The sequence below is a fragment of the Mollisia scopiformis genome (assembly GCF_001500285.1).
Source record: "Mollisia scopiformis unplaced genomic scaffold LY89scaffold_36, whole genome shotgun sequence".
Classification (NCBI taxonomy): Eukaryota; Fungi; Ascomycota; class Leotiomycetes; order Helotiales; family Mollisiaceae; genus Mollisia; species Mollisia scopiformis.
The window spans coordinates 198,950-224,721 of record NW_017263616.1 but is presented as its reverse complement, the minus strand read 5'-3'; the positions used below and the strand labels follow the sequence as shown (position 1 = coordinate 224,721).

Here is a 25,772-nt window from a genome sequence, read left to right as displayed (position 1 = left end):
CCTCTGCAATACGCTGATATGCCTCCAACAAATTAACGAAATCCCTTCTGAAAATTAGAATGGCATCTTCAAATGCCAATTGAACCTTTGATCGCTCGTTTTGGTATTGGGCATAGTGGTTGTTGCTGTAGATTAGTATGATCAAGTTCTGGAAGCAAATTTCCAACCTCACCCGCAGCTATAACTAGCTCCGTTGCGATGTGCAACGAAATTGTTGAGCGTGCTTCACGTGAACGAACTCGGATTATACTTGCCTTACCGAGAGTCAAATGCTCGTATGGAAGTGTTCATCGAGTCTCAACAGACTCATCTGGATGAGGACTCACTTGACGGACAAGAAATCAATAGAAAAGAAGTTTGCAAATGTTATTTCCTGTATCAAATGATGAGAATTACCATGTTGCCCCCCACAACCTTGACTATTCGGCTTCTATACCAAGAACAACAGCACTACTTGGGAATAGCCTCTCAGCGGACGAGTGAGCTGGAAGCTTACGATGGCAGAGACACGAGTCCTGCTCCTGTCTTGGCAACCTTGCCTCTCAAAGAGGTTCCCTGAATGGAGAGGAGCCATTCAAAAGTCTTCTGTATGCCGTCCTCGAGGCTAACGACAGGTGACCAGCCTAACACTTCTCTAGCCAGCCTGATATCAGGTTGTCGGTGATCTGGGTCATCAACCGGTCTTTCCGAGTAAGTGATACGTTTGTCGAGTCCCAGAATACCATTCTTCGTAGCCACCTCCATCACAACATGAGCAAGTTCATCAACCCGACAAAGACGATCATTCCCAATGTTGATTGGCTGCGAATAATCACTCGCCATGAGTTTCGTTAGTCCAGAAATACAGTCCGTAACGTACTGGAAGCATCGAACTGCTGAGCCATCACCCGTTATGTTCAGAGGCTGGCCATTAATAGCAGCTGCGATGAAGTTCGAAACCACTCTACCATCCGAAGCCGGCATCCCTGGGCCGTAGGCGTTGAATATTCGAGCAATACGGACATCGAGTTTGTACATGTGCTGGTACGCATAACATAAAGACTCGGCGACACGCTTGCCTTCATCGTAACAGGATCTTGGGCCGTAGGAATTGACATTTCCAAAGTACGATTCGGGTTGCGGGGAGACGAGAGAATCTCCATAGATCTCTGCAGGAATAGAACAGGTTTCAGTCATAGCTAGAACCCGACGAAACGGAAATTGCTTCACGCACCTGACGTGCTTGAAAACAGCATTCGTGCGTTGCACCGCAAGGCACATTTCAGCATGTTTTCTGTCCCAATATAGCATGTCTGAAGCGTCTTTATAGGATCGCGCTGGTAATGTTTGGGACTTGCTGGGCATGCCAAGTGATAGATCTGGTCCACGCGAAGGTCCTTGAGCGGCTTTGTTATATCGTGGCTACCCTATAGTCAGCTGCTATAACAATTGAGAGACCCGTTCCTTGTTTCTTACCGAAGAACAGTCAAGTTGGGTAAGTCAACCAGATGATTGATACTGCTCTCGAGACCAACGATGAATGAATCGAGAAGCACCACATCGTGGCCTTCCTTGAGGAGATGATTAACAAGATTGGATCCCAGGAATCCTGCTCCCTGTATTGAGATGAGTTGGTTTCCCTCACTGAGTATTGGTATGGAAACATACGCCAGCAACAAGTATTTTCATGTCTCGACAAGAAAGGCAACTGTTTCGTGTTGGGTAATTTTCAAGCTTCAAAATATATTTTTCGAGACACCTTTGCTGCTTTCTATAGCGCAAGATTTGTTTGTGTCGTGTGCTTACTTCCGTTGGTAGTACCAAATGTGATGTGGTGCAAGGGTTCATGGCGATCTAATCGTTGGAATGCGATGTATCGTCGCGCTGCAGATACCAGCTCTCCCCAAGAACACCACCAGGAATTGTACTACTATATCCCTGCCCAAAGTTCCCTACCCATCAACTCTCAGAATGATGTTAGCTGTCGTCTTCGGCGATCTTATCGATGTACTTGCATCTTCAGTCTTCTTGACCTAGATATAAGCGTCAAATTGTTCGTCGGCAGCTCAGGCTCTCCAAATCAGAAAATTTAATTCAGCAGCGCTGCTCACCTCGTACCCTCAGGTTTTATCACCGTAAATATGCCAGAAGATTCCCATGCTGGAGAAGTAATGAGAGTACTCTATGAAACTGGCACAAACCTCTTCTTCTGATTATCTTATCGCACCGCAAGTCTTCAAGTCTCAGCTCGCACAAGAAAGCATGTAAGACCATGTGCAACTTACTCTTGAATAATTACCGTGGTCTTGTACCTGTGAACTGAGTCGTGCTACACCAGGAGACACGGAGAAACTCTCCCTCGTACGAAAGCAGGCGCAGGGACAACTTTGTGAACAGAGGAGTGCCAACAGCAAAGAAAGTCCTCACACAACTTATCCCTCTTGCACAATGTTATAAGAGCCATCGACAGTGACAGACTTCTGGACTTCTGACAACCAGAAAGCAGCCTCGAGACAATGGAGTACGGATTGGATATGATGCTTGACTTCTGCTTCGAAACTTGTATTTCCTGCTCGGTATGACGCACAGAGACCATCCCTGCCCGATTTCCAGCGAGGGGAAGGGTTCACTTCGGCACCCACTTAGATCCCAATGACGGTTGGCAACTTCAGGCATGTTCTTCACAGCTTGTCATGGCCCTCTCATGGTACCACTTGGGTTGTAGGCTTCGTTTCTCGTCGCAGGAAGATGACGGCAGGCTTCCATTCGCAGCCTTATCGCCCCAATGTGCCTTCCACAGCTTGTAGGTCTCTCAATCTATCATTCAATGTGTATATGTTCGGGGCGTGTCGCGGATTCGTAGATGCTACATCTCCATCTTCGACCTCCTTCACAGTCAGCTTCTGTTTTCCCATCACTTAGTAAAGACTTGCTCAGCTCACCTCTCATCAATAAGCACAGCCATCGTGTACAATTGGATATGTTGCAGAAGCAGCGCCGCAGAGCAGCAACGTCACTGAGCTTTCGCGGCATTCATGTTCGGAAGTCTTGGCATTTAAGATTCGTTAATATATCACGTGCTGACCAAAATTTTGCTTCATCAAAGTGCTTTATGAACGTTAGATAACAAAGCAATGAGTAATGTATGAACAGAGAGACGAGATTCTGATACTAATAACATTAAAAATGTGATTTTGTTGTTCAAAAAAGAATTTTGTGTGTGTGGAAAGCCGCACTTTGAAGACTAATATTATCGAAAATTATTAAAAGAGTTTTAATTAAATTTTTTTTAAGAAAGTCTAGCACTCTCGTTGTACATACACAAAGCCGAAAGTCGGTCATTAGTAAGTATTGTGAAAATTTGTTGGAATATAGAGTAGATATGGAGGTATAACCAGGTCTTAGCACTGGATGAGATCGTTGTGGTGGCACGTGCAATACCAGCCCGGGAGCGCTAGTCTCCCTAGCACTATACCTAATCGGGTATAGCGCACGTGCTTGGCCACACTCTCTATATTACAGCAGCTTAGATAGAATTAGAGCTGCTGTAGTAAACACAACTAATATAGTCGCTGACCACACGTTCGCACCGTGTGCGTCCTCCTGCCTTCCTTCCTGTCTTCCGTACGTGACAGGAGCTATTGGGTACCTCTATTCTAAATAAAATTAAATATTGTTTTGATTAAAAGTGTCACAGCGCCGGCTGTTACGGATCACCTGAGCCCATCGCCTGAGCCAATCGCCTGTCCTAATCGCCTGTGACAGAGGCCAGGCCGGGAATGGTGGCGTTCCCGAGCTTTAAGCCTACTAGGGCTTAGCTCCTCACATGACATCCCCTTACTTCTAACATATATATGTATATAGATCTCTCCTCCTCTCCTTTCTTCTCTCCTTAGCTTTAGATTCTAAATGAATAGCCCGACGTTGCGTCGCCACCTCACACCATCGTCACAGTGCTGTCACAAAAAGCCGCACTTTAAAGATCAATTAATGTTTAGAATTACTAAGAACTTTCTAATTAGAAAAAAGTCTGGCCTTCTCGCTATACATATGTAAAGTAGAAATTCGATTATCAGCAAGTATTGTGAAAGCCGGATATTATCTTAATCAATAGCCGCACTTTTCTAATTAAAAGAAAGTCCGGCAGTCTCACGAGACATATGCAAAGTAAAAGTTCGATTATTAGTAAATACTATGAAAGTCGGATATTGTCTTAATTAAAAGCCGCACTTTAAGGATTAACTATTGTCCAGAATCATTAGAATTTTTTCAATTAAAAATAGACTTGAGAATGTCCGGCAGTCTCACCACACATATACTAATTAAAAGTTCGGTTAATAGCAAAGAACTGTGAAAGTCGGGAAATTTCACTGTACATCTGCAGCGGCAAAGTTTAGTCATAAGTGATTTTTGAATTTCATCGCAAGTATTTGAAAGTCACGCTAAAAGCACTATAATACATGAATCCATCAAGTCATCAGAATTTCCGTCCGCGCTTAGCCTTCATTCTCACTCTCAGAGTCCGTAAGAACAATAACACTCGAGCTGTGTTTCGGAGTAGATACGTTTCTGGTAGAAGGGTTGGTAAACCAGGGTTGAGGTCGGGGAGAGCCATGATCGTCTTCTTGAGATCTTCGTCGCTTATTCCCTGAACCATTGACTGGGGAGAATGAAGATGTAGGGGGCGACATGTCAGTCGGCGCATGTTGCGGACAGGCCTTGTAGGTATAAGTGGGTGATGGCACGCCCGCCTCCTCTCGTCGTTGCCTATCTGCTTTACTCATCCTCAAGCTGACGCCATGCTTTCTTCTGATCCCACTCATCTTGGTATCGTTACCAGTCTTGGCAGAATACAACTTTTTTTGAAGCTCAACTGGGTTATCTTGGTAGGTTCGTTTGATATCAGCTACATTGGCCTCGTGCTTGGCTTCCTGTGCCTTGATTTCTGCGTCCAGAATAGCTCGCTCTGCACGTGATAACTCTGATGGATGGCGACGAATGCCTGTCATATTAGGTACGGATGTAGCAGGTTGTTGAATCGGTGTACTGATAGATGGTTGTGATAGAGATGCAGGAGGCCCTTGATGCGAGGGAAGAGGAATAAAAGTACTTGAAGAAGGACCTTGACTGTGCATAGGTGGTCGAATTGCGGGATGGAATAGACTTCCCTGAGCCTGATGGCGCACACTGTTCGGAGGTAGGATGGGACTGTATTGATCTTGACTGTTTGTTTCTGGCTGCAATTGAGCGGATGGCGATGGACCAGCATTACCAGGAAAGCAACATCTTTCTTTCATATGCTATAATTCATGTTAGTAGCTAAAAAGTTGCTAAATCTTTAGCTACTTACGTAGTCATATCCCTGACCATTTGTGAATCGCTGAGCGCAATTCCCGCATTTAAATTTGTGTCCACCAGGTGGTACTGCCCTCAGACAAGGCTTCTTGGCTAGATGCTAATTGAATAGTTAGTCCATGTAGTTAGTGATAGAATTATGAAACTCACGTAGGAATATCCCGAGAACGTCGGAAAGACGAAGTCGCAGTGACGGCACGATCCGATCTGACCTCCGTTTGCTGGTCGCCGTCCAGCGACTGCTTTTTGTCCCGTGAGTGCTAGGTTCCGCTCTTGTTCAATGAGGAGAGGATCGTGGCGTTGTTGTTGCAAGGAGGGAGGAGGAGGGAGAAGGTGTAGCTGGGGTCGTGTCCGTGGTCCTTCGACATCGAGTATCTCAGGTTTATCTCGACCCATCAACTCACTGTTTGGGTTAGGTGCCACTGATTCGTAATCGTCCAATATGTCCTCTAACGTGAAGCCCAACCTATCTGCCTCACCCATCCATCTAAGCAACGAGGTACCATCCACGTCCTTCACCCTCTCTCTCAGTGCTGCATCCAGTACAGGAGTGGGTACATGCTTCATGAGCTGAGCTGCTGAAACTGAGCCAAGAAGCTTTGGGAGGGTTGTTGGCTGTTCAAGGATCTGCTCTGAGATATCGGGATCGTTCAAGACGATATTCAAGAGTCTTGGGGTCCAGGTGACATTCTTCAAGATGGCGCGAAGAAGGAACGAGATGTGATTTTCCGTGTCTCCTGAGGTACTTTCGAATAGGAGAAAACGCCAGTTCTCGCGTAAAGCCTGTTGGGCTGCAACCCCTGAAGTTTGTTGTAGAACTTCCTTCAATCTGGCGATTTCCTTCTCAACTTTGATATCCGATGGTGATGACATGGTAGCTTTGATCGGGGTTCGGGTCTTCTTCGGCGATTCTGATAAACCTTTCCGCTGAAGTTTGACTGGCTGCGTCTCGTCCACGGCGGCGCGAGGAGGTTTCGAGATTCCGTGAGGAGATTCCGTGATTCCGTGAGGCTGCGTGATTCCGTGAGGCTGCGTGATTCTGTGAGGCTCCGTGATTCCGTGAGGCGCCGCGATTCCGTGAGAAGGTTCCGCGATTCCGTGAGTAGATTCCGCGATTCCGTGAATTTCCGTGATTCCGTGAGGACGTCTCACGATTCCGCTAGCAGGTTCCGCGGTTCCGGGAGGAGGTTTTGTGATTCCGTGAGGAGGTTCCGTGATTCCGTGAAGAGGCTCTGCGATTCCGCTAGCAGACTTCGCGGTTTTAGGAGCAGGTTCCACGATTACGCGAGCAGGTTTAGTGTTGTCCGATGCGTGAGATGAGGTCATGGTTTCCGCCGAGATATCTAGGTGCTTCCGCGAAATTTCTGAGATCGGAATATCATTATCAGACAGTTCGTCTGATGTCTTTGTTTGTCGAACGGACAGAAGCAGTCCAGCAGTCACGTGCTCGCGAACGCCCCCTTCGCTAAGCACTGTCTTGGAGTCTTTGTTCGTGCTGTCGACATTCGCGTCGGACATTGTGAGATTTTCGAAGTTGGGCTTAACTCTTTGAGATTTCTGGTCGCAAAATGTTGGTCCGGAAAAGCGTTACTCTTCGAAAATTATGATTATTCGAGAGTTTGTACACGATGTGCTTCACAATGTCGGGCACTGTGAAAATCGCGATTATTAAGAGTAAGCAGAAAAAAGTTAAGAACAATGTGAATGCAGGCGGGGGTTCGCCTTCCTAAAAGAATAAAATTAGCCTCGTCAAGTTGAGAACCGAAGTCGAGAAAAAAACAATTAAAAAGCATGAAATAGAAAGCAATATAAAGAAGAAATAAACTTGCATACAAACTCGTAATGGCGCGAGGGATCCGAGTTTTCGATTCGCGGGCGAAAATAGAGCAATTAATTAATTGTGAAATGGAAGAAAAAAGAATTAAAGAAAGAGTTTTAAAAAATCGGCTAGCGTTTGAAATCAAACATGAACTAACTTTAAGCAGTTTATTTATACGTTGTATAATTAAAGCTATGCCGCTAACTACTTCCGTCGTCATGCATTATAAGCGACTTTTTTATAAACTTATTAATATTAATAAGTAATTGCTTGAAATAACGCCACCTAGCCATCTCAAACTTTAGTTGTAACAAATTTTTCACATGCGATCGCTTATCTATCTTTACTGTTTGCTAATGCTCAATATGTCGAGGATCCATGCGCTCTCTTCCATCTCAGGGTTTGAATGAACTCTTGTTCAAGTCTGGACTATCCTTTTCCTGTAACAATTGCTGAGAAAGGGGGAAGGCCCACGTCGCTTAACGTCAGCAAAGGGGATCTTAACATTCACCAGCATTGAAATACTTCTATATATATCAACATGAGGTTCTGCTCCGTTAATCTTCGTCTTTATCACGACACATTTTACCAATGGAAATTATCATTGGTAATTATCAAGCGACCGACATCCCGCCCTGAGCATAGCTTCGCTGTTTCAACTGCATCAAAGAACAGCCTCATCTCCTGGCCAAAGCGCCGCGTTTGCAGGTATACTTCATTCAAATAGAACATGAAGTTCGTTTTGCATCAATCAAGCATGATAAGTGAGCATCTGGTAAGTTCAGGCCGGCGTCCTATTGTCTTCACTTCTTGGAGATCACTTGGATGACTTGGCTTCACGCGCGATATCTTTGTGCATCTGGGAAATCACAGCTTGTTTATTTGGCGTACTCTGCTGTGGTCCACTTTATTATTATCCTCTTCTCGAAAAAGAGTCTCTCAGCCGTGTCCATGTAACTCAATGAATTGAGTGTCACGTGGTTGTGCAACCATGAAAAGCTCCCAGGGTCCTGAACTCGAGATGTGATCTTGAGATGCTTACTTAGGTGATACACATGCCAAAGCCATGCTCAAGATACAGCTTCCTTTCCTTTGTTTCGCTCCAGATGATCCAGCTCGATGATACTGCAGACACAGCCAGTGCTCGCGGCTTCCTTGATGGCATCCTTGTCCCTAGCCAGCAAGATCTGAGACTCCCACTGGTTCTCCAATGGAATTTCGTCTTCCACATACAAGGCTCTATGCTCATCATCCCAAGGCATTGTGCCCTTCCAGTCTTTTCCTGCTATCGCAGCAATATCATAGGTAAGATCTGGGAATTCCTGAAATAGCACCTTCCAAGCAGTATGCTGGTCACTTCCCTCCGCATGACTCTCCAGTGGACCCAGTCGTGCCGAGCAATGAGCCAAAAACTTCCTCAACTTTGAGCCCTTTCCACTCTTCTCATAGGCCAGTCGAACATTGTCTCTATGTGGCGATCTGTTTGCCGCCAATAGTAGCTTATTCCTGTAGATATCGATGCACCAGTTTTGGAATGCAGGCGCACTAAGGAATTCACCGACCACCCAGAAACGAGTAGCAGAAGCGGTAGCGGCTGATAGCGTTCTGCCTATGTAGATCCATGAAACGAAGTTGCCAAAATCCATGGGAGATAATAGAGGGAGCGCAATTTTTTCATCTTCATCCTCTCTAGGACTAGCGAAAAGTTCTTTGAAGTAGCCGGAATGGAGTGTGAGGAGATCCCTTGGGACTGTAAAGATTTGTTTACTCGACCCGACAGAGATGAGGATGGTGGGACAGAATGGCGCGATCCTATTTTCATTAATTAGTGTGATGTAACAGCATCAATTCTTGTCAGTGCTTACTTGGCTGGCATGGAGCAATGAAACTCGAGCTTCTCTGGCCTCGAGAGCTCGATTTTGGCCTTGGGCTCAAGGATGGACGTCGGGCTGAGACCAGCGACGCCATCTCCTCCAGTCTTTCGTTTCTTGCTTGAAGACATGATTGATTGACGCGTGTGGGCGATTGGAGATTGTACTTTGTTGCGAATGGAACGTCAGACTTCTTCTCCAACAGCCTCGAGGTTCACTCATCACTAGCGTACCCAGACAGCCACGAAAATGGAAGGAGCGCGTCTGCACGTGTACATAATAAATGTTGGACGTTTCACATCACGAACTTCTAGTCTAAAACCTGCCTTTAAAACGTATCGAAATTGATCCAACCTGCAATTCTGAGGTTCCCTTGCAAGTCTAGCGGTGGAAGATTGACTAGGTAGGGATCAGGAGATGCGAACCCTGGCCAAAACACAACTCCTCACAGCAACCTCAGAGTACGGCAACGAAGGCTTTGACAAATGCCTTGATGAACAAAAATTGGACTACCAAATCTCACGTTTCGACTGAGTCCAACGTCTTTCTGCTATTGTCAATGGAGGCCGCAACAGAAAAATCTTGGTTGCAGCAACATTCAGTGGATCAAGATGCTTATTTTCAGTTACACAGCGCTCTTGATATTCAAGAGCAGTCTCCTCTAATGATCAAACTCGCTGGTATGAAGATGTATTGACAAGATCATCATAGGAATCATTGGCTGGGAAGCTTCTTTTTCTTGATCTTACAAAAATCGAGAGATATGCTGGGAGGATCCAAACGCGTCTGTGTTGCTTTTTATGCTACTCGGTATGACTCTTGCTTTGACCGGGTAGAACTAGGATGCGGTTACACAACATCTTCGCGTGGACGGCAAGACTTCGTCCAACCAACAACGCTCAGACGGGCAAACACATGCTTGTTCGGTACAGCTGGTTGTAGCGTTAATACCCAGAATATTACAGGAAGGTCCAGCAAAAGAAAGGCAACTTGCAGCACCTTCTCTTTGGCCAGACTCGGCTTCCTCTTCATCCATCAAAAACCCCACCCGTTCATGTCAAACAACAATATCATTCAATGGGTCTTCAAGCAGGTCAAAAACGCAAGGCTGCGGAGGCTCCGGGGTTCACATGCGACTGTCGAGAGAACCATGAAAGCAAGATCGAGTGCGAGCGCGACATAAAGCTCGAACTGTTGCGGAGCACCACAGCCAAGTACGCCAGTTGCACAATGCATCATGTACCGAATGCGCTTGCTAATTGATCGCAGAATTGTGCCATTCAGTCCAACGATTGAGATTCTCGTCGGTGCAGATTGCCAAATCTTCAACGTTTAGAAAGACTTCCTGACACTCTACTCTGGATACTTCAGAAATTGCTTTATTAATCATGAAGGCGAACAGAAATTCATTCTTCCTACCGTGAAGCCCTCCTTGTTTGCGGATTTTGTTGCTTGGCTGTACGCTGGCACATTTTTGGAACTGGATAATGCGGCTCTTGGTGGTGGAGCTCAGACCGACCACCTCTGGGGTCTGGGCAGCTTTTTCCGAGCTCCAGCATTCCAAAACGTCTGCATGGATGACTGCCGGGAGTACTGCAAGAACCCAGCTAACGCGTGGCCGGTTGCTGAGTACATCGGATTGATGTACGAGATTGGTGGCCAGGACTCGAAACTCAGGCGGTTTGCTGCCGACTCTGTTGCGAGGAAGCATCCATTTGAAAAGCACAAAAAGGGTACTAAGGCACACAAAGTCTAGACTGACCTGTTCAAAGCGTGGCCAGAACTGCTCTTGGATGTCGATGATGCTACTAGCACAGATTGGAATGGATCGTATCCTTGGGATGACGAAAACCGGCCCAGATACGTGGAGGAGGAATTGTCATTGAATCAAGCGTGGGAGACTCAGATTCTGGCGTCGAGGGATCTGAACTCGATCAAGATAGCTGCGAAGAATAATTGCTTCCGAAGTATTGTCGAGTTGGATCACCTGAGACGGAGGAAATAGAAGAGCCGGGAATATTGAGAATGATCCTGCATATTTGCTACATCGGTGGTCAGTCGATTTCCACTGAGACGTACCGATCGTGATCGAATTTTGTGTAACACAGTGCCATATTTTCGTGCGTTCTCGTCCAAGTTAATTCATTGCTGCTCTAAACCATCCATAGCGCTGTCGACGTTGCCACAACTACTACCACTCATGCAGAGTATTTCGCAACCCGAGATCAATCTTGTCGAGTTCAGGGGTTTCTTTCTCTGGCGCGCGGGAGATCGACGCCAAGATTTGGAGAAAGCGGTCTCAACTTGCCCGCGAGCGGCCGGCGTTAACAATTTCCTCCGATCATATGCTTCCAACTTTCAAAGAAATAAACAACAAGCTCTAACAGCTAGTCCTCTTCGTATTCCTTCATCATGCTTCGATACTGGGACATCAGACGATATGACAAACACACGCGATAACACTGAGATGACACCAGCCATCGTAGTTAGTGATGATCTAGAAATACAACAGGAGCCGAAAGATGCAACACTTGAAGCCGAGAAGGGTCAAGACGAGCAAACGAACAAGACGAATGAAGGACAAAATGACGCTGTCACTCCAGAGCACAAGATGGATGACAAGCCATACTCAGTCTTCACTCACAATGAAAAAAAGATCATTGTCATTTGCGCAGGACTGTGTCAGTTCTTCTCTCCGATCTCAGGTCAAATATACTTCCCATCGCTCGATGCTATCGCACATGATCTCCATGTCTCGTATAGTCTGGTCAACTTATCAATCACGACTTATCTAGTAAGTCCATCCTCAGATCAAGACCGAGATCGTTTACTGACTCGGAAAAGATCATGCAAGGTATCGCGCCTGCATTCGTAGGCGGTTTCTCAGACAGCTCAGGGAGGAGACCAACATACCTGGTCTGCTTCATCATCTATATGGCTGCCAACATCGGCCTGGGTGTCCAGAACAACTACGCCGCACTGATGGTACTGCGAATGCTCCAGAGCGCAGGTGGCAGCGGCACCGTGGCACTCTCGAACGCAGTGGTGTCCGACATCGTCACAAGTCAAGAGCGTGGCACTTATATTTCATACATATCCATTGCTCCTCAAGCCGGACCTTCGCTTGGTCCCATCATCGGTGGTCTTTTGGGACAGTATCTAGGCTGGCATTCCATCTTCTGGTTCTTGCTTATCTGCACGGGCGTGATTCTCATTCCAGTTGCTCTTTTCTTTCCAGAGACCTGCAGGAAAGTCGTCGATGATGGTTTGATACCGCCTCCTAAATGGAGCCGTTGTTACATGAACACATGGATCGAGAAAAGACTCATTGGCGAAGGGAATGCCATTCCATACGAGAAGCGGGACGAGCTCGCCAGAAAGAGGAAGATCAGAGTCCCGAATCCTTTGGAGACGGTTAAAATTGTCTTCACGAAAGAAGCTGGTTTTATTCTGGGATATATTGGCATTGTGTGCTGTACTTACTATGCTACAATTGCTCTTCTGCCCTCCCAGTTCGGAACAGTTTATGGGTTCAACCAGATCCAGATTGCGCTCTGTTACCTGCCTCTCGGCTGCGGGAGCCTGCTCGCTTCGCTTGTCAGAGGAAGGATCATCGACTCGAGATACAAAGTTCACGCCAAACGTCTGAATATGCCACTGGAATACAATCGTCGTGTCGATCTGAGCAATTTTCCTATCGAGAGGGTGCGCTTAGAGGTCGCGGTCCCCACTTTAGCTCTCGGCACAGCGTGCACCATCGGGTTCAGGTGGATGATTCAATACAAAGTCAATCTTTCCGGTCCATTGATCTTCCTCTTCGTCATCGGCTTCTGCACCAGCTCATCGTTGAATATCGTCGCTGTTTTGCTCATCGATATCTATCCCGGCAGCGCTGGTTCGGCGGCAGCGGCTAATAATCTTGTTCGTTGCTGGCTAGGTGCTGGAGCAACCAGTGGTGTGGTGCCTATGATCAATAAGATTGGGATCGGGTGGACAACTACGTTCTTTGGCCTTCTGAATGTTGTGTTTGCTCCGATCCTATGGTATGTCATGAAGAATGGTCCGAAATGGCGGCGCGCTACCAAGAAGAGGAAAGAGAGGGAGCAAGCTAAGCGAGACGCGAAGACTGATGTGGGAGGAGAAAAGGGGGGCCAATGATATACCGCGTATTCATTTCTTAAGATCAATCCCTCCCAAGATAGACACAGCTAGATACCAAGATACCACAACAACAAACTCCACAAAGCATATCAAAACATGCCATCCCCTAAACTTCCAACTAACCTCCTCCCTCAATCCTCTCCTTCAACTCCTGCCCCTGAACCTCAAACTGCGTCTGCAAATTCGCCTCCAACGCCAACGTCGCCAGTGCCCCAGCTCCATAATAAGTCTCCCAAGACACATAACTCGTACTCCCATTCCCCAAATCCCACAACGCGCTCACATGCTCCGCCTGCATCAGCACACCCAAGACGCCAGCATTTAACCTCCACGACACAAACGGCGGAGTTGCATCCGGTTCCAAGTACGTGACTAACTCATTCGAAGTAGTATTGAACCCAAGAATGAGGCCCGAGGTGTGGAACGTCATTTGAAGTCCGACGTAGGGGGTGGTGTAGTTTGAGGGTAGGTCGATGGCGTAGACGAAGGTGTTCCAGGCGGCGTAGCAGGGGAAATTGGTTAGGACGTCGTAGATGGGGAGGGGAGAGCTGAGGATGGTGGTTTGGGCGCAGATGGTGAAGATGGCGCCTGTCGTGCCGTAAGTGGGAGTTGTCATTATTCCATTATTGGGGGCGCATGTTTCGGGCAGCGTAGAGGCAATTGTGAGAAGGAAGAAGAAGAAAGGGAGTATGGCTTTTGGATGCATCGCTAGTACGATGGGGATTTTACATTTCGGGGAAGTCTGAGGTGAGGGTTGCCTTTTGAGGGCCGAATGCGGGGTTGAGTTTATTTCGGTCATGGACTGCGGACACATGGTTCATCTTCTGTACCTGTATTCAAGATCCTGCATTGGGATGAGTGTGACGTGACGTGCATAAGTGCAACCCAAAATATTGGTACCGATTTCCAGATGCAGTAATAGAGAATGCAAATCTGCATGGTCTCGCGACTAAATTATCCACGCCATCTGTCAAAGCCTCTTGATGTATCGCTTTTACAGAGTTTCGGGCCTTTGCCGTGAGACGAAACTAGCATGTGAGAGCGAACTAACGTCTGTTCCAAGGTGATTATAAGCATCGCACATGAGAAGAGGCCTTTGAGTATGCGAGCTCGGCCTCATTTCGAGTTCGCATCAGAAATCATGAGAAGCAAAGTGATGAAAGAAACAAAGATTGAAAAGGAGATTTATTGATCTTGATAACACAGGACTATGCAATGACGCTCTCCATCTCTTCAGACGATTATCAAGCAGAATACCGCTCAAAAGCTCCCCGGCCTCCAACTAACTACACAATCTGGTCTCTAGTAGAATAAATAACCACTCTGAGATTGTTTGAATAATTCCGAGGGAAGACTTGCCCTTAAATCATTTTGCAGAGAATTCTATCGGTGCACTTTCTCTTCGCATATTTCCCGTGTCAATTTTAAGCGTGAATATTAGACATCTGACCAAGGACAACTAAGTAGATTTTTCCACACGTCATTTTTGAGCGTGAATATTGGGAATCTGACCAAGGACTACTAAGTAGATTTTCCACACGCTATTTTAAAGCGTGAATATTAGACATTTAACGAATAACCACTAAATGGATATTTTCACACGTTATTTTTGGGCGTGAATCTTGGACATCGTACGATGACGGCGGACTCCCGAAGTATATAAAGAGACCCATCACCCAATCCAAATCCATGTTCATCTTCTGATGAGTCAAAGAGTTGCCATGTGCCGGGACCTGGGGCTGTAGCCGACGACCTTTTTCCCTACAAATACCTATATCCCTTTTCCAACTCGATGGGACCGGCCTTTGTCAAGGGTTATTTTCCGGGTTACAAAGAGACATCGGCGAAAAGTAGGGGGTGTTTCGTCTGTACTGTACACGAATACGTGAATAGATGCCACTGTCGAAAATGTCTGACTTGATGTCAACTAAAAACAACCTACAATCTAACCGGATTCGAGGCTATGTTCACCGGCTTTAGCTTATTTATTCGTTTTTCCGTCGGCAAATGCTTGGAAAGAAACCCTCAACCGTGGATCTTGTCAAAACCCACATCCCATCCAAGATCATCGAGCTCTTCAGTACAAAAAACAATCAGCCAATCCTCTGCTTCCTCCTAACCCAAACCTGTATCTCCATCTCACCCTCTTTACTCTGACCCGGCCGTAACTGCACCTCCCAAATCTTCAACCGATAGTTACCTCTATCTCCATTGCCCCGAATCAGATCAAAAGACCAGTCATGTTTCGGACACCTGATCCCAGCACTAAGTCGTACGCTGAAGTCTTCGATGTCGAACGGTGTGCCTCGTGAGAGTGGATATGAGGAGTGTGGACACCTCTGCTGATTTATTAGTATGATCTGTCTTCTTTGTTCTCAAACTGGGAGGAATCAACGGAAGGAAAAAGCACGATTGTATGACTCACGTGATCAATGCCATAAAACTGGCCCTGATACTGAAACACCACGACCTGCTCCCCTAGCTCGGCAGATGTGGCTGTCACGGTATCATCGAGACTGACCTCGGTGGCATGAGAAATGTCCGTGGCCGGCACATGGAAGACTTTACAGCCAGGCGCGGTGGTGTCTTTGCAAGGGAGAAGATCGGAGAGACTTGTGCTAGTGACGTTGGGGTACGAACTTCTAGGGCCGGCAGAGAACCATGCATCGCCGGGGCGAGGAGGCATAATAGACTGATATGATTTTTGCTTTGATGTTCCCTAGGTTAGAAGTTCTTGTAAAGGTTATCTGAAAAAATCGCTAAGGAAAAATATAAAGCCGCTTACCTGAAAGAGGCAATATACTAGAATATGGTTGACAACAATAATTTCTCTCCTACCAGGCTCCGATTTTAATCATGGTCAAACGTATTTGTATGATATAAATGTATCCAACGCCAAGAACTAACCGCCCGTCACACAAGTAGATGCCTGCCAAGCGCCAACAAACATCATTCTTTAAACTTCGTTTGTAACCTTGTATCGAGCAATTAAGTGGGCGCGGGCGTGGACGCTATGTACCCCACGGTAATCGTGCTAGCTCTCAAAAAGTTGAAGAAATGCTTTGACTATTCGCGCATCGTCCATCCGCAATCGGAGTGGCTATTCTTCTGACAATGTAGGTTATGGATTCACGCGTTATCCCAGATTGCCTGGTCTTGTGTTATTCACGCATTTGGATTCATGCATTGTCCCTCCGTAATCGGGATCCCCTTTCTTTTATAACGGAGGTCACAGATTCACGCATTAATATTGCCTGTTCTTTCAAAAAAAAGTAGGTTATGAATTCACGCGTTATCGACTTTCCAAGCTCTAAAATTGTCCTAAAAACGTTATATAAAAAGCCCACCTCAACATCTAGGAAAAGCATAACGAAATGAACATTGATCAAAAGATCATTCAGGCCCGGATGTGCAGAGGAGTCCGGCGACTTTGGCCGTTTTGATGTCTTGCTCAGTTATGGAAGATGCAAAACGATAGGAAAAGTTGAGTACACAAAGTGAAAAGGAGATGACATGAAATTGTTGTCAATTATTTCCTTGCTGTCAACAAATATTTGCGCTGCAATGAAACAAAATTGTTGTCGTCAATAGACCCTTTTGATATATCACAGATATCAATGTGCAAACCAGCTCTCCGACACAACAGACCAAGAAGTACTCAAACCACCTCAAGAAACGATGCGTTGGGTCCGGGGTGAGCTAGGGACGCCGGGGATCTCCTGCTTGAGTATTACCAGTATGATCGTTGCTGTGAGAACTCGGAAGAAGGGTACCAAGGTAGTTTATATAGTCCACTCGATAGTAGCTCTGTCGAAAAAGGCGGTAGCCTGCAGAGACACGAGAAGAAGTGAATGCGTTTTCGAAATCAAAGAGTAAAACATTAACAATACTTAGTATCAAAAGACTATCCTACTGCCGTAATACTTCATACAACCCATCTATCCAGTCTCGTTACCCACCCCCAAATCAGCCTACTCGCCAAAACAGGCACACATCAACCTCTCATAATCACCACTTGTCTCCCCACGGATCCTGTGTGTAACACTCTTGTGGAAACGATGCTGATAAGCACCCTTGACTTGCATCATATGATTACGGTCCCAATGCATGCGCACAACACGGTTGACCAACAGTCTATCTTCTGTGCCCATGCCTGCCATAGCATCCTCGAGAAGGAGAGCATCACGCATAGCTCTATCGGTACCTGTGCGGAGTTGTTGCAGGAGAGCCAGTTCCATGTGGCCTGAGAATTCCTGTTTATCGTCAGTGGCGTCTTAAGAATAGAAGAAATAGAGGAATACCTTCTTAATGACAGTTTCCAGATCCCGAGTAAATTTCTGCTTGTATGTATGTGCAATTGCCCCAATCTGCCTGTCGCTTCTCTGGCTCAAGATACTGCAAACAAGCAGTTCATCTGTACCAACTTTCCCCTCAGTTGCCCTGTAGATGTCCATGACATCCTGATCAATTTGTTGAGGTACAACAGGTGCACTTTCCTCGTTCCTGTTAGCTGCTAGGACCATGAGGAAATGTCGCTCTGTCTTCATAGATAGCTCGCCCTTTATGACATGTTCGAGAGATGTTCTGTATGTATTCTGGAAAGCTTCCTTGATCGCCCGCATATCTGCATTAGAACGACCAAGCAGTACATCGTTCAAGACCTTCTCTTTTGTACCCGGTCCTTCTGTTCCTTGTCTCAATAGAACGACATCTTGTTGTAGTGGCCCGCGAATAAGAGCACAAAGTCCCTCCTCGAACCATCCGCTCGTTTCACCTTGTACGTCGTTCAGCAAGTGTCGTTTATGTCGGTTGTGATATGCTGTTCGGATAGCATTGATTTGAATAGGGTCTTTGTCTGCGAGTACTCGGATCAAGGTTTTTTCGTCTGTACCGAATCCTTTCATTGCTTTCCTCAACAGGTCCGCGTCTGCATCTGGCATATATCCCTGTGGGGCGAACATTGGTCCGTAGCCCAATGATGGAGGAGTCGGTTGTGTGTATTGTTGAGGGGGGTATTGCTGGGGAGGAGGTGCTCCATACCCACCCACAGGAGGAGCTGGAGATCCGTACTGCTGGGGAGGATATTGCTGAGGCGGAGGAGCTCCATACTGTCCCTGAGGAGGGGGAGCGCCGTATTGTCCTTGTGGTGAGTATTGTTGTGGTGGGGGCTGCCCGTACGGAGGTTGTTGGTAGCCCTGAGGTCCTTGTCCGTACCCTTGAGGTGGTGGAGGTTGTCCGTAGGGCTGTTGATAGCCTTGAGGAGGTGGCTGACCGTAGGGAGGTTGTACAGGTGGCGCGCCGTAAGGTTGTTGTTGAGGATAAGGAGAATCTATTGTCGTCAGCGAATGCTTCTACCCCTCATGTGTCGCAACTTACTGCTTGGCGGCGGGGTACTATACCCATAACCTGGCTGTTGGTATGACATTCTGAAGTTTCTGCAATCAATTCTATCCGCAGACGAGTTGGGAGATGAGGGACGTTAATAAAGGTCGAGGTGGATAGCAAGAAGGGTTATGTCAGTCGTACGTCAAGAAGGCAAACTTGTACCTTTATTGCGCGCCAACCTGACTTGCAGGCGATCTAGAGGGGCAGTGCTGACTGGCTGGGAGTGGTAGAGTGGCACAGTAGCAAGGTCAGCGATGATGATGGACTGTTTTTGCACAGCCCGCCAGCCACCTCAAGCGGCTTGGCTCTTATAGATCAAGAATTGAAGAAGCTGTTCTGAGAGAAGACTGAATAATCTTGACTGGACTGAATATGTGGTCGACGAGAAAAACAATGGAGAAATATACTTAATAGGATGTTGCTACTTAGGTTTAGTGTCGTGTGGTGATGTGTGTGAATGTCTGCGTCTGAGATGTTGAGGTGAGGTTTGGCTTCGCGCTCGGTACGAACCTACCCTGTACTGTAGGGCTGAATGGGGCATGACGACGTCCAGGTGGACACCTTCCCTCTCTGAATTTCTGCATTTGAGCCACGAACATGTTCATTATTCTTCACGAACTCGTACATTGTTGCTCGCAAATCAGAAATATTCTCCAGCTAATGTCCTGCACGCTTAGCGTGCAGGCGCAATGCAGGCACAGTACTTCGACATCATCTTTCACACGTCTCATCTAAGATCGCGAACCACAAAACGAAACAACGTGACTCAGAACAAAACACCCACATCCATCCAGTCTCGAATTTCGAGTCTATTGCGTCGCGCAAGATACCCGATTATTCTTGTACCTTCAGTTCATCCTACAGGGCTTTGCTTCTACCTCCTCCAACACCGTCGCAATGGGTGGACTTGCCTTCTCTCACCAGGACCCACCCCTGAAGACTCCCCGAATGCCAACTGAGATATACAAGATCATGCGGGATTCGGTTCTCAATCTCCTCCTCAAGGATTTTACTGATGCCAAGACACCTATCGAAGCTCCCGGTAAAGACGACTACGGCGACATTGACGTCCTGTGTCATAGTCCGCTCACACCTGACCTAGACCCAGCCAAAACCGACAGAAAACAGATTGCGGCAACCATAGGAACTAAGATGGGCGCTCATGCATGGATCATTGGCAAGGGGGAACAGGCAATGAATTTCGCCATTCCATGGCCGAAGCGAAAGTATACGCAGAAAATGGATGACGGATCAATTGTGGAGATCGAAGTGGATTATAATGCTGGCAACTACATTCAGGTTGATATTCATATCTGTAAAGATTACAAGACCTTCCGATGGGCGTACTTCCATGCTGCGCATGGCGATTTGTGGAACATCTTGGGAACGACCATTAGAAAGTTCGGCCTCACCGTCAATGATAAGGGCATGTTCGTCAGAATTCCCGAGATCGAGCAGCTTGACAAGAAGAAGAGTATGATATTCTTGACGGAGGACCCGTGCACTATCCTGGCCTTTCTTGGCTTGGACCATGTAAAGTGGTTCCAAGAATTCTCAAGCAAGAAGAAGATGTTCGAGTACGCAGCTACGTAAGCCAACTTGCCCCCTGCATATGATGTGCGCTTCGAATCCCGGTCGTTGCTTAGTACAACGATGGCCGATCAAACCTAAATTAATCGTCTTGTGCTAACTCTATCTCAGTTGTAGATTGTTCTGGGTCAAAGACGCTGCCGAGCTGGAAGACGGTCTGAACGAAGGAGACGTAGTTGGTGACATTGGAAACGGAGGTCAAGAAGGAGGAGACACCGGAAAGAAGAAACTCAAGCACAACGATCGCCAACGAATGTCCAAGCGTCCTATCTACAAGGAATGGATCGATGAGTTCATCCCCCACCTCCGAGCTGAAGGCAAGTACCTTGAACAACGAGCTACCCGAGATCAAGTCCGAGACGAAGCACTCGCCCAATTCGGTGTCAAGCAAGAGTGGGACGCGAGACTGAAGGAGTGGAAGCTTTCTAGGCACAATGACGAGCTTTGGAGAGATGTCATCGTAGGTATTGGGGAAGCCCCATTTTCCACTTCCTTTCCGGAGACATTGTCTTATCCTTTTCCTGAAACAACAAAGATGAAAAGTGCTAACGCTCCCTCCCCATTACCTAGAAAGGCGGCATCCCAGACATGGTCAATCCTCAACGACGAGCTGCTACTATTCGACACATGAAGGAGATCATCATGGAAGGCGGCATTTTCCAGGGCTATTACCCAGAGGTGAGTTTCTCAGTCCACTGATCCGACTTCGTAGCACTAATCATGATTCCTAGGCGGCCAAGACAGACGAGGACGGATTTCACGATCTCGACAAAGTCCGAGCTTTTGTCGCCGAAAATTGGGAGGCTGTGAGCAAGGTGGGATGGAAGAAGCAAGTGGACCGTGCTACGGAACATATGCGTGAAGTCTCGTTGGAGAAAGAACAAGGTCAACCTCAAGTTTGAGACGGTCAATGACAGGGATTTGCATTGGCGAATGAGCGAATTGTATTGTTTTGTATGATACCCAAAAGCGAAATAGCTAGCGTAAATTGCGGCATAAATGGAGTATGATTCTTTTCTTAGCAATTAGTCCTACCTTTCGAGCTGTTATGCTGTGTGAATCTGTGCGTGCTTGGCTTTTATGGATTGTCTAACTGTCGATTTCCACAACTCCACATTCTTAGGTAAGTTCTTGGATGTGATAATTATTGTCTTACTCTATTCTTTTATCTGTTTCTATAGTTCCACATCTCTAAGTGAGTACCTAGGTATAATTTAAACTATCCCATTTTGTTCTCTTCTTCGTTCATACAATTTCACATCCTTGGGTAAGTTCCTAGATCTGTTTGTTTTCATCCTATCCTCATTTCCAGTTTGTACCCATAAATCCACATCCCCAATTCTGTACCTAGATGCAGTTATTATTATCCTATGCTATTTCTTAGTCTCTTCCCACAATTGCACATCCCCAAACATGCTCCTGTATATACTTATAATCACCTCATTTTGTCCTTTTTTAGAGTTTATTCTCGATTTCTACTATTAGTACTCTTTCTACTGTCAACGATTTCTCTCTCTTTCTACTATAAACTCCCTTTCTTCCTTTGCTATTCGTCTTATAAGCAAACACAGACTTGTCGACATTCCAGTGGTGTTCTCCAGACTTGACCATGAAATGTGTGTGATCAATGTAGCCAATTGATGACCTCCCCTGCGGACCAAGTACATCAGCTCTTCAAGATTCAGGAGATTGGGACTTCTCGTCGTAAATTTTTCTATACTTTGTAAGGGTGTTTATTGGGATCTATGGGTCATGCACTTTATCATGGGTCGGGAGATGTTGTGCATTACAGAGATGCAAGGAATTCCGTGGCATTATTGGGCGTGAGATGTTTTTGTGGTGAGGTGTTGCGTTTGTGGCATGCAGGAATGTCGAGGTTTGTGCTCGTTATTGGAAGTGAAGCTCCGTTGCAGGGAATTGTGAATTGTGAGCTTGCTAGTGAATCACAAGAATATCGGGGTTTGCGGCCTCTTTTAAGGTAAATTTCCTCTCGACTTACAAGAATGTCGGGATTTGTGGCCGTTACTGGAGGTGAACTTTCTTGGCAGTGAGGTTGGAATTGGGCTGGCTGGGTATAAATACAAGTCTCCCAATGCAAAGTTTCTCTCGAAAACCGTCCGAACTTTCCACCTCCTAGTCCCATCATGAGTGAGTGCCATGTTGTGCCCAGGTGGTGATTGAGACTGTCTGGGGATGGGTGGCTGAGCGATGCTATTGTATTGAAAGAATTTCCTTTGTTGGTGTAACAGTTTGAAGATATGTTGTCGATATTTCTCTTGCTGCCAACAGATCCATGACAATCATCTATTCGTCTTATCATTGTCAATTGCAAGGATAATTATTATATTGACACATACTAGCACATTAATGAAAACTTTGAGGGTCCATATTATCCAGAGAAGCTTCAATTCCTGTGATCAGGTGGCGAGTTGCCACTGACTCGGGTGCTAAGGTCCATTTGAACTCTCTCATCTTCTGGTATATCATGAATAGATTCCTCACTCCTCTTGACAATATCTCCCGAACCCAAATTCCCACTTATTCCATCTACATTCACCTCGCAACCCTTAAACAATCCGTCAGGCTCCATGTCCTCAGCTCTACTCAACGACCCACCCAGATCTGTCTCCGCCGTCTCCGCTCCATCCACCATGTCCTAATGTTGGCCCGATTCTGGAAGATCAATATTGGCAAAGCGACAGCCCAGAAACTGAGTGTTCCATAAAGGATTATGAGGCCAATGATTTGCTTGTCTTCGGGTGAGAAGAAGCCTGGAGTTTGTGTTTGACGGGCTTGGACGGACATTTTTGCTGGTTGTTTCTTGGTTTGGGAGCTTGATATGTACGAGAAGAGCAGGGAACCGTTCTGATAGAGGGGGTAGGGGTTTCAGAAGACTGGGAATCATGTGCGGTTCAGAATCACCAATTGGATTGAAATTTGAGTTTGAATCATTATATTGATATTCAATGTGTTGAGAGAGTTAGAGATGCAGGTCACTTTTGACTCTATGACAAGCTACGCCTGCCAATATATGTATTATCAGGTCACAAGCGAGGATCTCAATAAAAGGCTTGGTACTCGTTGATGCATTAACAAAGTAGCCTGATAATACCCGTGATCTGAGACCACCGTTCCACCCCACTTGAGCAGACATTGAACGTCAAGGGCCCGTCATTCTCCACCCTTCCGGCAATTCCAATAATTTGACACTCCATATTCCCACACTCTCAAAGGCCAATTCTGGATCCACCACTTCATGCACCTCATTTCAATCATTCTCCAAACATTGCTCTGCTAAACACCAGCACCAGCAGCACCGTCAGCCTCCCGCTGGTGTTTTTCTGCCCGTTTCTGTGCATGCTTCTGTACCTGCTTTGACACCTGTTTCTTCACCTGTTTTTGTACCTCTTTCTTAGCCTTTCTAGCAGCAAAGTTGAGAAAGATTGTTGGCAGATAGTGGACGCAGAAAAGGTAGACAATCACGCCTAGGATACCGAGAATTACAAGTGTAATGAAGATGCCCAGAAAGATATGCAGAGCTTTTGAAATCGCGCGGCGTGAGAGGAGATCTTTGACGATGAGTATGGGTGCCATATTTGTTTGATGATGGCGCGTCAGCCTGATTTGTAATGCTTGTGATGGGTGCTTGGTTCTGAGAGGCCGTAGATGTGATAAGAATAGGAATCGGCGCTCTGAATGCTTTTTAAGTAACAAACTTGATATCCAGGAATCACAATGCTGATCTATCTGCCTCTGAATCATACTTTCTTGATGTCTTCTGAAAGCGAGACCAGAAAAGTCTTGCGTTGAATCAGGATAACAGCGTACAGAGGAAGATCGTATTGCTTGACTCCAAAGCCACAAACTACAAGTCTAAACACTTCGTACATAGTCACATGCCCCATATCAGTATGCCCTGGATGTCAAACTCTAATGCTACACCCGCTCCAGCTACGATTTCATTGATTTATCACTTCTTGTTCTTATGCTCACTAACTTGGCAGTATGTCATGACAACCACTTCATCCTCGCTTCATGGCCCTTACTGTGATTAATTCCTTGAACATCATGGCAAGCAGAGCCTTCAACTTCGCATTGTTCTTGTCTTGGGTCCCTTTCTATATCTGTTCTCGCTGCTGGCAAGCAGTGCCAGCAAACAACACCGATCCACACCACGAAAACGAAGCCAATGGCAGCAAATACGAAGGTGAAGAAGATTCCTATACCCTCTCGACCCGCACGGCGCCAGAGTAAATGTTCAATTGTGATTTGAGGCTCCATTTGGTATAATGGGGTGTGATTAGAGTTTGAGGGTCTCCTGAGAGGTGCTGTCTGTTCTGAAAATCGGAGATTTGGAGTGAAGATGGTGGCAAGTAGTTCCTAAACGGTCTATAAATAAAATAGATTGATGATGGGAATCACAATAGTTACTTGGCGCTGTTGGAATCACCCCTCGATATTATCCAGAGAAGCGAGCAGAAATACACCATTGCAGCTCCAATTGCAGTTTTGTTGTTTTAGCGCTTGCGATTTCTACACTATCAAACGCATCTGTGAGTTCCATATCTCAGCCATCCTCTCTGTACCATGGCAGCTCCAACGTAATCCAAATCCACTGGCCACCATCAAATATTCCAGCTTCGCTTCGGGCCACTTTCATAATTTCCCATGCGCCTCCCTAGACATTCTCACTAGCAGCCTTCAGAACCACTCTCTTCTTTCCGTACTTCTTGTTGCGCCTCTTTTTGTCTCTCTTTCTGTACTTGTGCTTGTAGCTTCCGAGCAGCTGTGTCTCGGTGACGAGAGATATAAATCCAAATATGCAGGGGCACAACGGCGATGAACATGATGACTACGGCTATGATATTCAAAACATCCACATCCCTCGCAATCTCTGCTACTGAAGGGCCTTGATCGGTTGTGAATTGAGGCGGCATATTTGTGTGGTGGTAAGTTAAGTTCGACAGTCTCTTGCGAAGTGCTGCTTTTTCTGAAGATGAAGAATTCTGTATCGAGATGGTGGTAAAAGGCCTTAAATAGTATATAGTACATATCTCGTCATTCTGGGAATTATATTGATTACTTGACTGTATCTGGATCACGTCTTGATACCATGTAGAGCTAAAAGGTATTGACTCGAATCGAGGGCAAAACGGACGATTCTTCTCCTTTGCGAATGAGGGGCAAGAATGAAATTTTGTGCAGAAGTCTCCTAATCAGAGCTAAAAAGTTGATAAAGTGAGCTATTCAGGTTTGCAAAGTGCTTGTACAGCTCATCATTGAGAGTACCTCGCTTAAGAAGCTAGGCGAGGGCAGAAAGATGCAAAAAGAAGAGCCCAAAAACACTCCACCCTCTGCGAGGCCTCTGTGAGGGTGGAAGGTTTTCAACAGAAGAAATGGCAAAAGAAAGCCGATGATGACTATCTACTATTGGGGCACCAGAGGGTGAGTAGTCTGGCCGTCGCGATGGCGTGCCATCCACACGATTTAATGTTGGCCCCATGATATGCAACGTCATGTGGATGTTGACAAAATTCAGCTTAATTAAATCTATACAGGAACTTGGGGCACGACTCCATTTGGATTAGCTTCGTTCTAAGAGTAAGCCCAAC

General features: G+C 46.3%; 13 protein-coding genes across 13 annotated transcripts; 3 read left to right on the top strand and 10 right to left on the bottom strand.

Moving 5' to 3' along the window:
* Positions 1 to 264: 264 nt before the first annotated feature.
* LY89DRAFT_356736 (nucleoside-diphosphate-sugar epimerase) lies at positions 265 to 2,067 on the bottom strand. Its single transcript, XM_018206966.1, has 4 exons — positions 1,648 to 2,067; positions 1,456 to 1,595; positions 1,214 to 1,401; positions 265 to 1,148 (listed from the first exon to the last, which is right to left on the bottom strand). The coding sequence occupies exons 1-4, from the start codon at positions 1,825 to 1,827 to the stop codon at positions 493 to 495; spliced, it is 1,164 nt and encodes a 387-aa protein (XP_018061892.1). The 5' UTR covers positions 1,828 to 2,067; the 3' UTR covers positions 265 to 492.
* Positions 2,068 to 4,371: 2,304 nt separating this feature from the next.
* LY89DRAFT_691624 (uncharacterized protein) lies at positions 4,372 to 7,180 on the bottom strand. The gene is made up of 3 exons (XM_018216375.1): positions 5,485 to 7,180; positions 5,330 to 5,434; positions 4,372 to 5,279 (listed from the first exon to the last, which is right to left on the bottom strand). Exons 1-3 carry the CDS (start codon positions 6,850 to 6,852, stop codon positions 4,476 to 4,478), a joined length of 2,277 nt encoding a protein of 758 aa, XP_018061891.1. The 5' UTR covers positions 6,853 to 7,180; the 3' UTR covers positions 4,372 to 4,475.
* Positions 7,181 to 8,058: 878 nt separating this feature from the next.
* Positions 8,059 to 9,171, bottom strand: LY89DRAFT_631082 (uncharacterized protein). The gene is made up of 2 exons (XM_018211265.1): positions 9,019 to 9,171; positions 8,059 to 8,965 (listed from the first exon to the last, which is right to left on the bottom strand). Exons 1-2 carry the CDS (start codon positions 9,153 to 9,155, stop codon positions 8,224 to 8,226), a joined length of 879 nt encoding a protein of 292 aa, XP_018061890.1. The 5' UTR covers positions 9,156 to 9,171; the 3' UTR covers positions 8,059 to 8,223.
* An 831-nt stretch (positions 9,172 to 10,002) lies between these two features.
* LY89DRAFT_691621 (uncharacterized protein) lies at positions 10,003 to 11,078 on the bottom strand. Its single transcript, XM_018216374.1, has 2 exons — positions 10,294 to 11,078; positions 10,003 to 10,238 (listed from the first exon to the last, which is right to left on the bottom strand). The coding sequence occupies exons 1-2, from the start codon at positions 10,733 to 10,735 to the stop codon at positions 10,099 to 10,101; spliced, it is 582 nt and encodes a 193-aa protein (XP_018061888.1). The 5' UTR covers positions 10,736 to 11,078; the 3' UTR covers positions 10,003 to 10,098.
* On the top strand, positions 10,787 to 11,029 carry LY89DRAFT_660287 (uncharacterized protein; the record flags this gene model as incomplete). The annotated part of the gene is made up of 1 exon (XM_018212544.1): positions 10,787 to 11,029. A coding segment is annotated over one exon (243 nt), but the record flags the coding sequence as incomplete, so codon positions are not given.
* Positions 11,079 to 11,635: 557 nt separating the features above from the next.
* On the top strand, positions 11,636 to 13,182 carry LY89DRAFT_601220 (MFS multidrug transporter-like protein; the record flags this gene model as incomplete). The annotated part of the gene is made up of 2 exons (XM_018210190.1): positions 11,636 to 11,818; positions 11,869 to 13,182. The coding sequence occupies 2 exons, from the start codon at positions 11,636 to 11,638 to the stop codon at positions 13,180 to 13,182; spliced, it is 1,497 nt and encodes a 498-aa protein (XP_018061887.1).
* A 16-nt stretch (positions 13,183 to 13,198) lies between these two features.
* Positions 13,199 to 14,008, bottom strand: LY89DRAFT_691619 (uncharacterized protein). The gene has a single exon (XM_018216373.1). It carries the CDS (start codon positions 13,889 to 13,891, stop codon positions 13,304 to 13,306), a length of 588 nt encoding a protein of 195 aa, XP_018061886.1. The 5' UTR covers positions 13,892 to 14,008; the 3' UTR covers positions 13,199 to 13,303.
* Positions 14,009 to 15,080: 1,072 nt separating this feature from the next.
* LY89DRAFT_712021 (uncharacterized protein) lies at positions 15,081 to 15,909 on the bottom strand. The gene is made up of 2 exons (XM_018217947.1): positions 15,611 to 15,909; positions 15,081 to 15,524 (listed from the first exon to the last, which is right to left on the bottom strand). The coding sequence occupies exons 1-2, from the start codon at positions 15,869 to 15,871 to the stop codon at positions 15,279 to 15,281; spliced, it is 507 nt and encodes a 168-aa protein (XP_018061885.1). The 5' UTR covers positions 15,872 to 15,909; the 3' UTR covers positions 15,081 to 15,278.
* A 1,148-nt stretch (positions 15,910 to 17,057) lies between these two features.
* On the bottom strand, positions 17,058 to 19,032 carry LY89DRAFT_631073 (Annexin). The gene is made up of 3 exons (XM_018211264.1): positions 18,562 to 19,032; positions 17,487 to 18,514; positions 17,058 to 17,438 (listed from the first exon to the last, which is right to left on the bottom strand). Exons 1-3 carry the CDS (start codon positions 18,608 to 18,610, stop codon positions 17,157 to 17,159), a joined length of 1,359 nt encoding a protein of 452 aa, XP_018061884.1. The 5' UTR covers positions 18,611 to 19,032; the 3' UTR covers positions 17,058 to 17,156.
* A 289-nt stretch (positions 19,033 to 19,321) lies between these two features.
* On the top strand, positions 19,322 to 21,171 carry LY89DRAFT_356596 (uncharacterized protein). The gene is made up of 4 exons (XM_018206965.1): positions 19,322 to 20,159; positions 20,272 to 20,620; positions 20,731 to 20,838; positions 20,892 to 21,171. Exons 1-4 carry the CDS (start codon positions 19,468 to 19,470, stop codon positions 21,060 to 21,062), a joined length of 1,320 nt encoding a protein of 439 aa, XP_018061883.1. The 5' UTR covers positions 19,322 to 19,467; the 3' UTR covers positions 21,063 to 21,171.
* Positions 21,172 to 22,564: 1,393 nt separating this feature from the next.
* On the bottom strand, positions 22,565 to 22,965 carry LY89DRAFT_677751 (uncharacterized protein; the record flags this gene model as incomplete). Its single annotated transcript, XM_018213701.1, has 2 exons — positions 22,565 to 22,726; positions 22,777 to 22,965. The coding sequence occupies 2 exons, from the start codon at positions 22,963 to 22,965 to the stop codon at positions 22,565 to 22,567; spliced, it is 351 nt and encodes a 116-aa protein (XP_018061882.1).
* A 489-nt stretch (positions 22,966 to 23,454) lies between these two features.
* LY89DRAFT_742756 (uncharacterized protein) lies at positions 23,455 to 23,754 on the bottom strand (the record flags this gene model as incomplete). The annotated part of the gene is made up of 1 exon (XM_018220870.1): positions 23,455 to 23,754. One exon carries the CDS (start codon positions 23,752 to 23,754, stop codon positions 23,455 to 23,457), a length of 300 nt encoding a protein of 99 aa, XP_018061881.1.
* Positions 23,755 to 24,727: 973 nt separating this feature from the next.
* LY89DRAFT_742755 (uncharacterized protein) lies at positions 24,728 to 25,097 on the bottom strand (the record flags this gene model as incomplete). Its single annotated transcript, XM_018220869.1, has 2 exons — positions 24,728 to 24,838; positions 24,888 to 25,097. 2 exons carry the CDS (start codon positions 25,095 to 25,097, stop codon positions 24,728 to 24,730), a joined length of 321 nt encoding a protein of 106 aa, XP_018061880.1.
* Between the last annotated feature and the right edge of the window lie 675 nt (positions 25,098 to 25,772).

Excerpts from the sequence above, each read along its gene's own strand:
- LY89DRAFT_356736 (XM_018206966.1), bottom strand. The coding sequence starts at position 1,827 with ATGAACCCTTGCACCACATCACATTTGGTACTACCAACGGAAGTAAGC. Across the intron at positions 1,596-1,647 it reads TGAAAATACTTGTTGCTGGC|GGAGCAGGATTCCTGGGATC; the intron begins GTATGTTTCCAT and ends ATCTCAATACAG. Across the intron at positions 1,149-1,213 it reads GCTGTTTTCAAGCACGTCAG|AGATCTATGGAGATTCTCTC; the intron begins GTGCGTGAAGCA and ends CTATTCCTGCAG.
- LY89DRAFT_691624 (XM_018216375.1), bottom strand. The coding sequence starts at position 6,852 with ATGTCCGACGCGAATGTCGACAGCACGAACAAAGACTCCAAGACAGTG. Across the intron at positions 5,435-5,484 it reads CGTTCTCGGGATATTCCTAC|CATCTAGCCAAGAAGCCTTG; the intron begins GTGAGTTTCATA and ends CTATTCAATTAG. Across the intron at positions 5,280-5,329 it reads ATGGTCAGGGATATGACTAC|CATATGAAAGAAAGATGTTG; the intron begins GTAAGTAGCTAA and ends CATGAATTATAG.
- LY89DRAFT_631082 (XM_018211265.1), bottom strand. The coding sequence starts at position 9,155 with ATGTCTTCAAGCAAGAAACGAAAGACTGGAGGAGATGGCGTCGCTGGT. Across the intron at positions 8,966-9,018 it reads CATTGCTCCATGCCAGCCAA|GATCGCGCCATTCTGTCCCA; the intron begins GTAAGCACTGAC and ends TAATGAAAATAG.
- LY89DRAFT_691621 (XM_018216374.1), bottom strand. The coding sequence starts at position 10,735 with ATGCTTCCTCGCAACAGAGTCGGCAGCAAACCGCCTGAGTTTCGAGTC. Across the intron at positions 10,239-10,293 it reads TTGGACTGAATGGCACAATT|TTGGCTGTGGTGCTCCGCAA; the intron begins CTGCGATCAATT and ends CAACTGGCGTAC.
- LY89DRAFT_691619 (XM_018216373.1), bottom strand. The coding sequence starts at position 13,891 with ATGCATCCAAAAGCCATACTCCCTTTCTTCTTCTTCCTTCTCACAATT.
- LY89DRAFT_712021 (XM_018217947.1), bottom strand. The coding sequence starts at position 15,871 with ATGCCTCCTCGCCCCGGCGATGCATGGTTCTCTGCCGGCCCTAGAAGT. Across the intron at positions 15,525-15,610 it reads AGTTTTATGGCATTGATCAC|AGGTGTCCACACTCCTCATA; the intron begins GTGAGTCATACA and ends ATAAATCAGCAG.
- LY89DRAFT_631073 (XM_018211264.1), bottom strand. The coding sequence starts at position 18,610 with ATGTCATACCAACAGCCAGGTTATGGGTATAGTACCCCGCCGCCAAGC. Across the intron at positions 18,515-18,561 it reads TAGTACCCCGCCGCCAAGCA|ATTCTCCTTATCCTCAACAA; the intron begins GTAAGTTGCGAC and ends TGACGACAATAG. Across the intron at positions 17,439-17,486 it reads TGGAAACTGTCATTAAGAAG|GAATTCTCAGGCCACATGGA; the intron begins GTATTCCTCTAT and ends GACGATAAACAG.
- LY89DRAFT_356596 (XM_018206965.1), top strand. The coding sequence starts at position 19,468 with ATGGGTGGACTTGCCTTCTCTCACCAGGACCCACCCCTGAAGACTCCC. Across the intron at positions 20,621-20,730 it reads AGCTTTGGAGAGATGTCATC|AAAGGCGGCATCCCAGACAT; the intron begins GTAGGTATTGGG and ends CCCATTACCTAG. Across the intron at positions 20,839-20,891 it reads TCCAGGGCTATTACCCAGAG|GCGGCCAAGACAGACGAGGA; the intron begins GTGAGTTTCTCA and ends CATGATTCCTAG.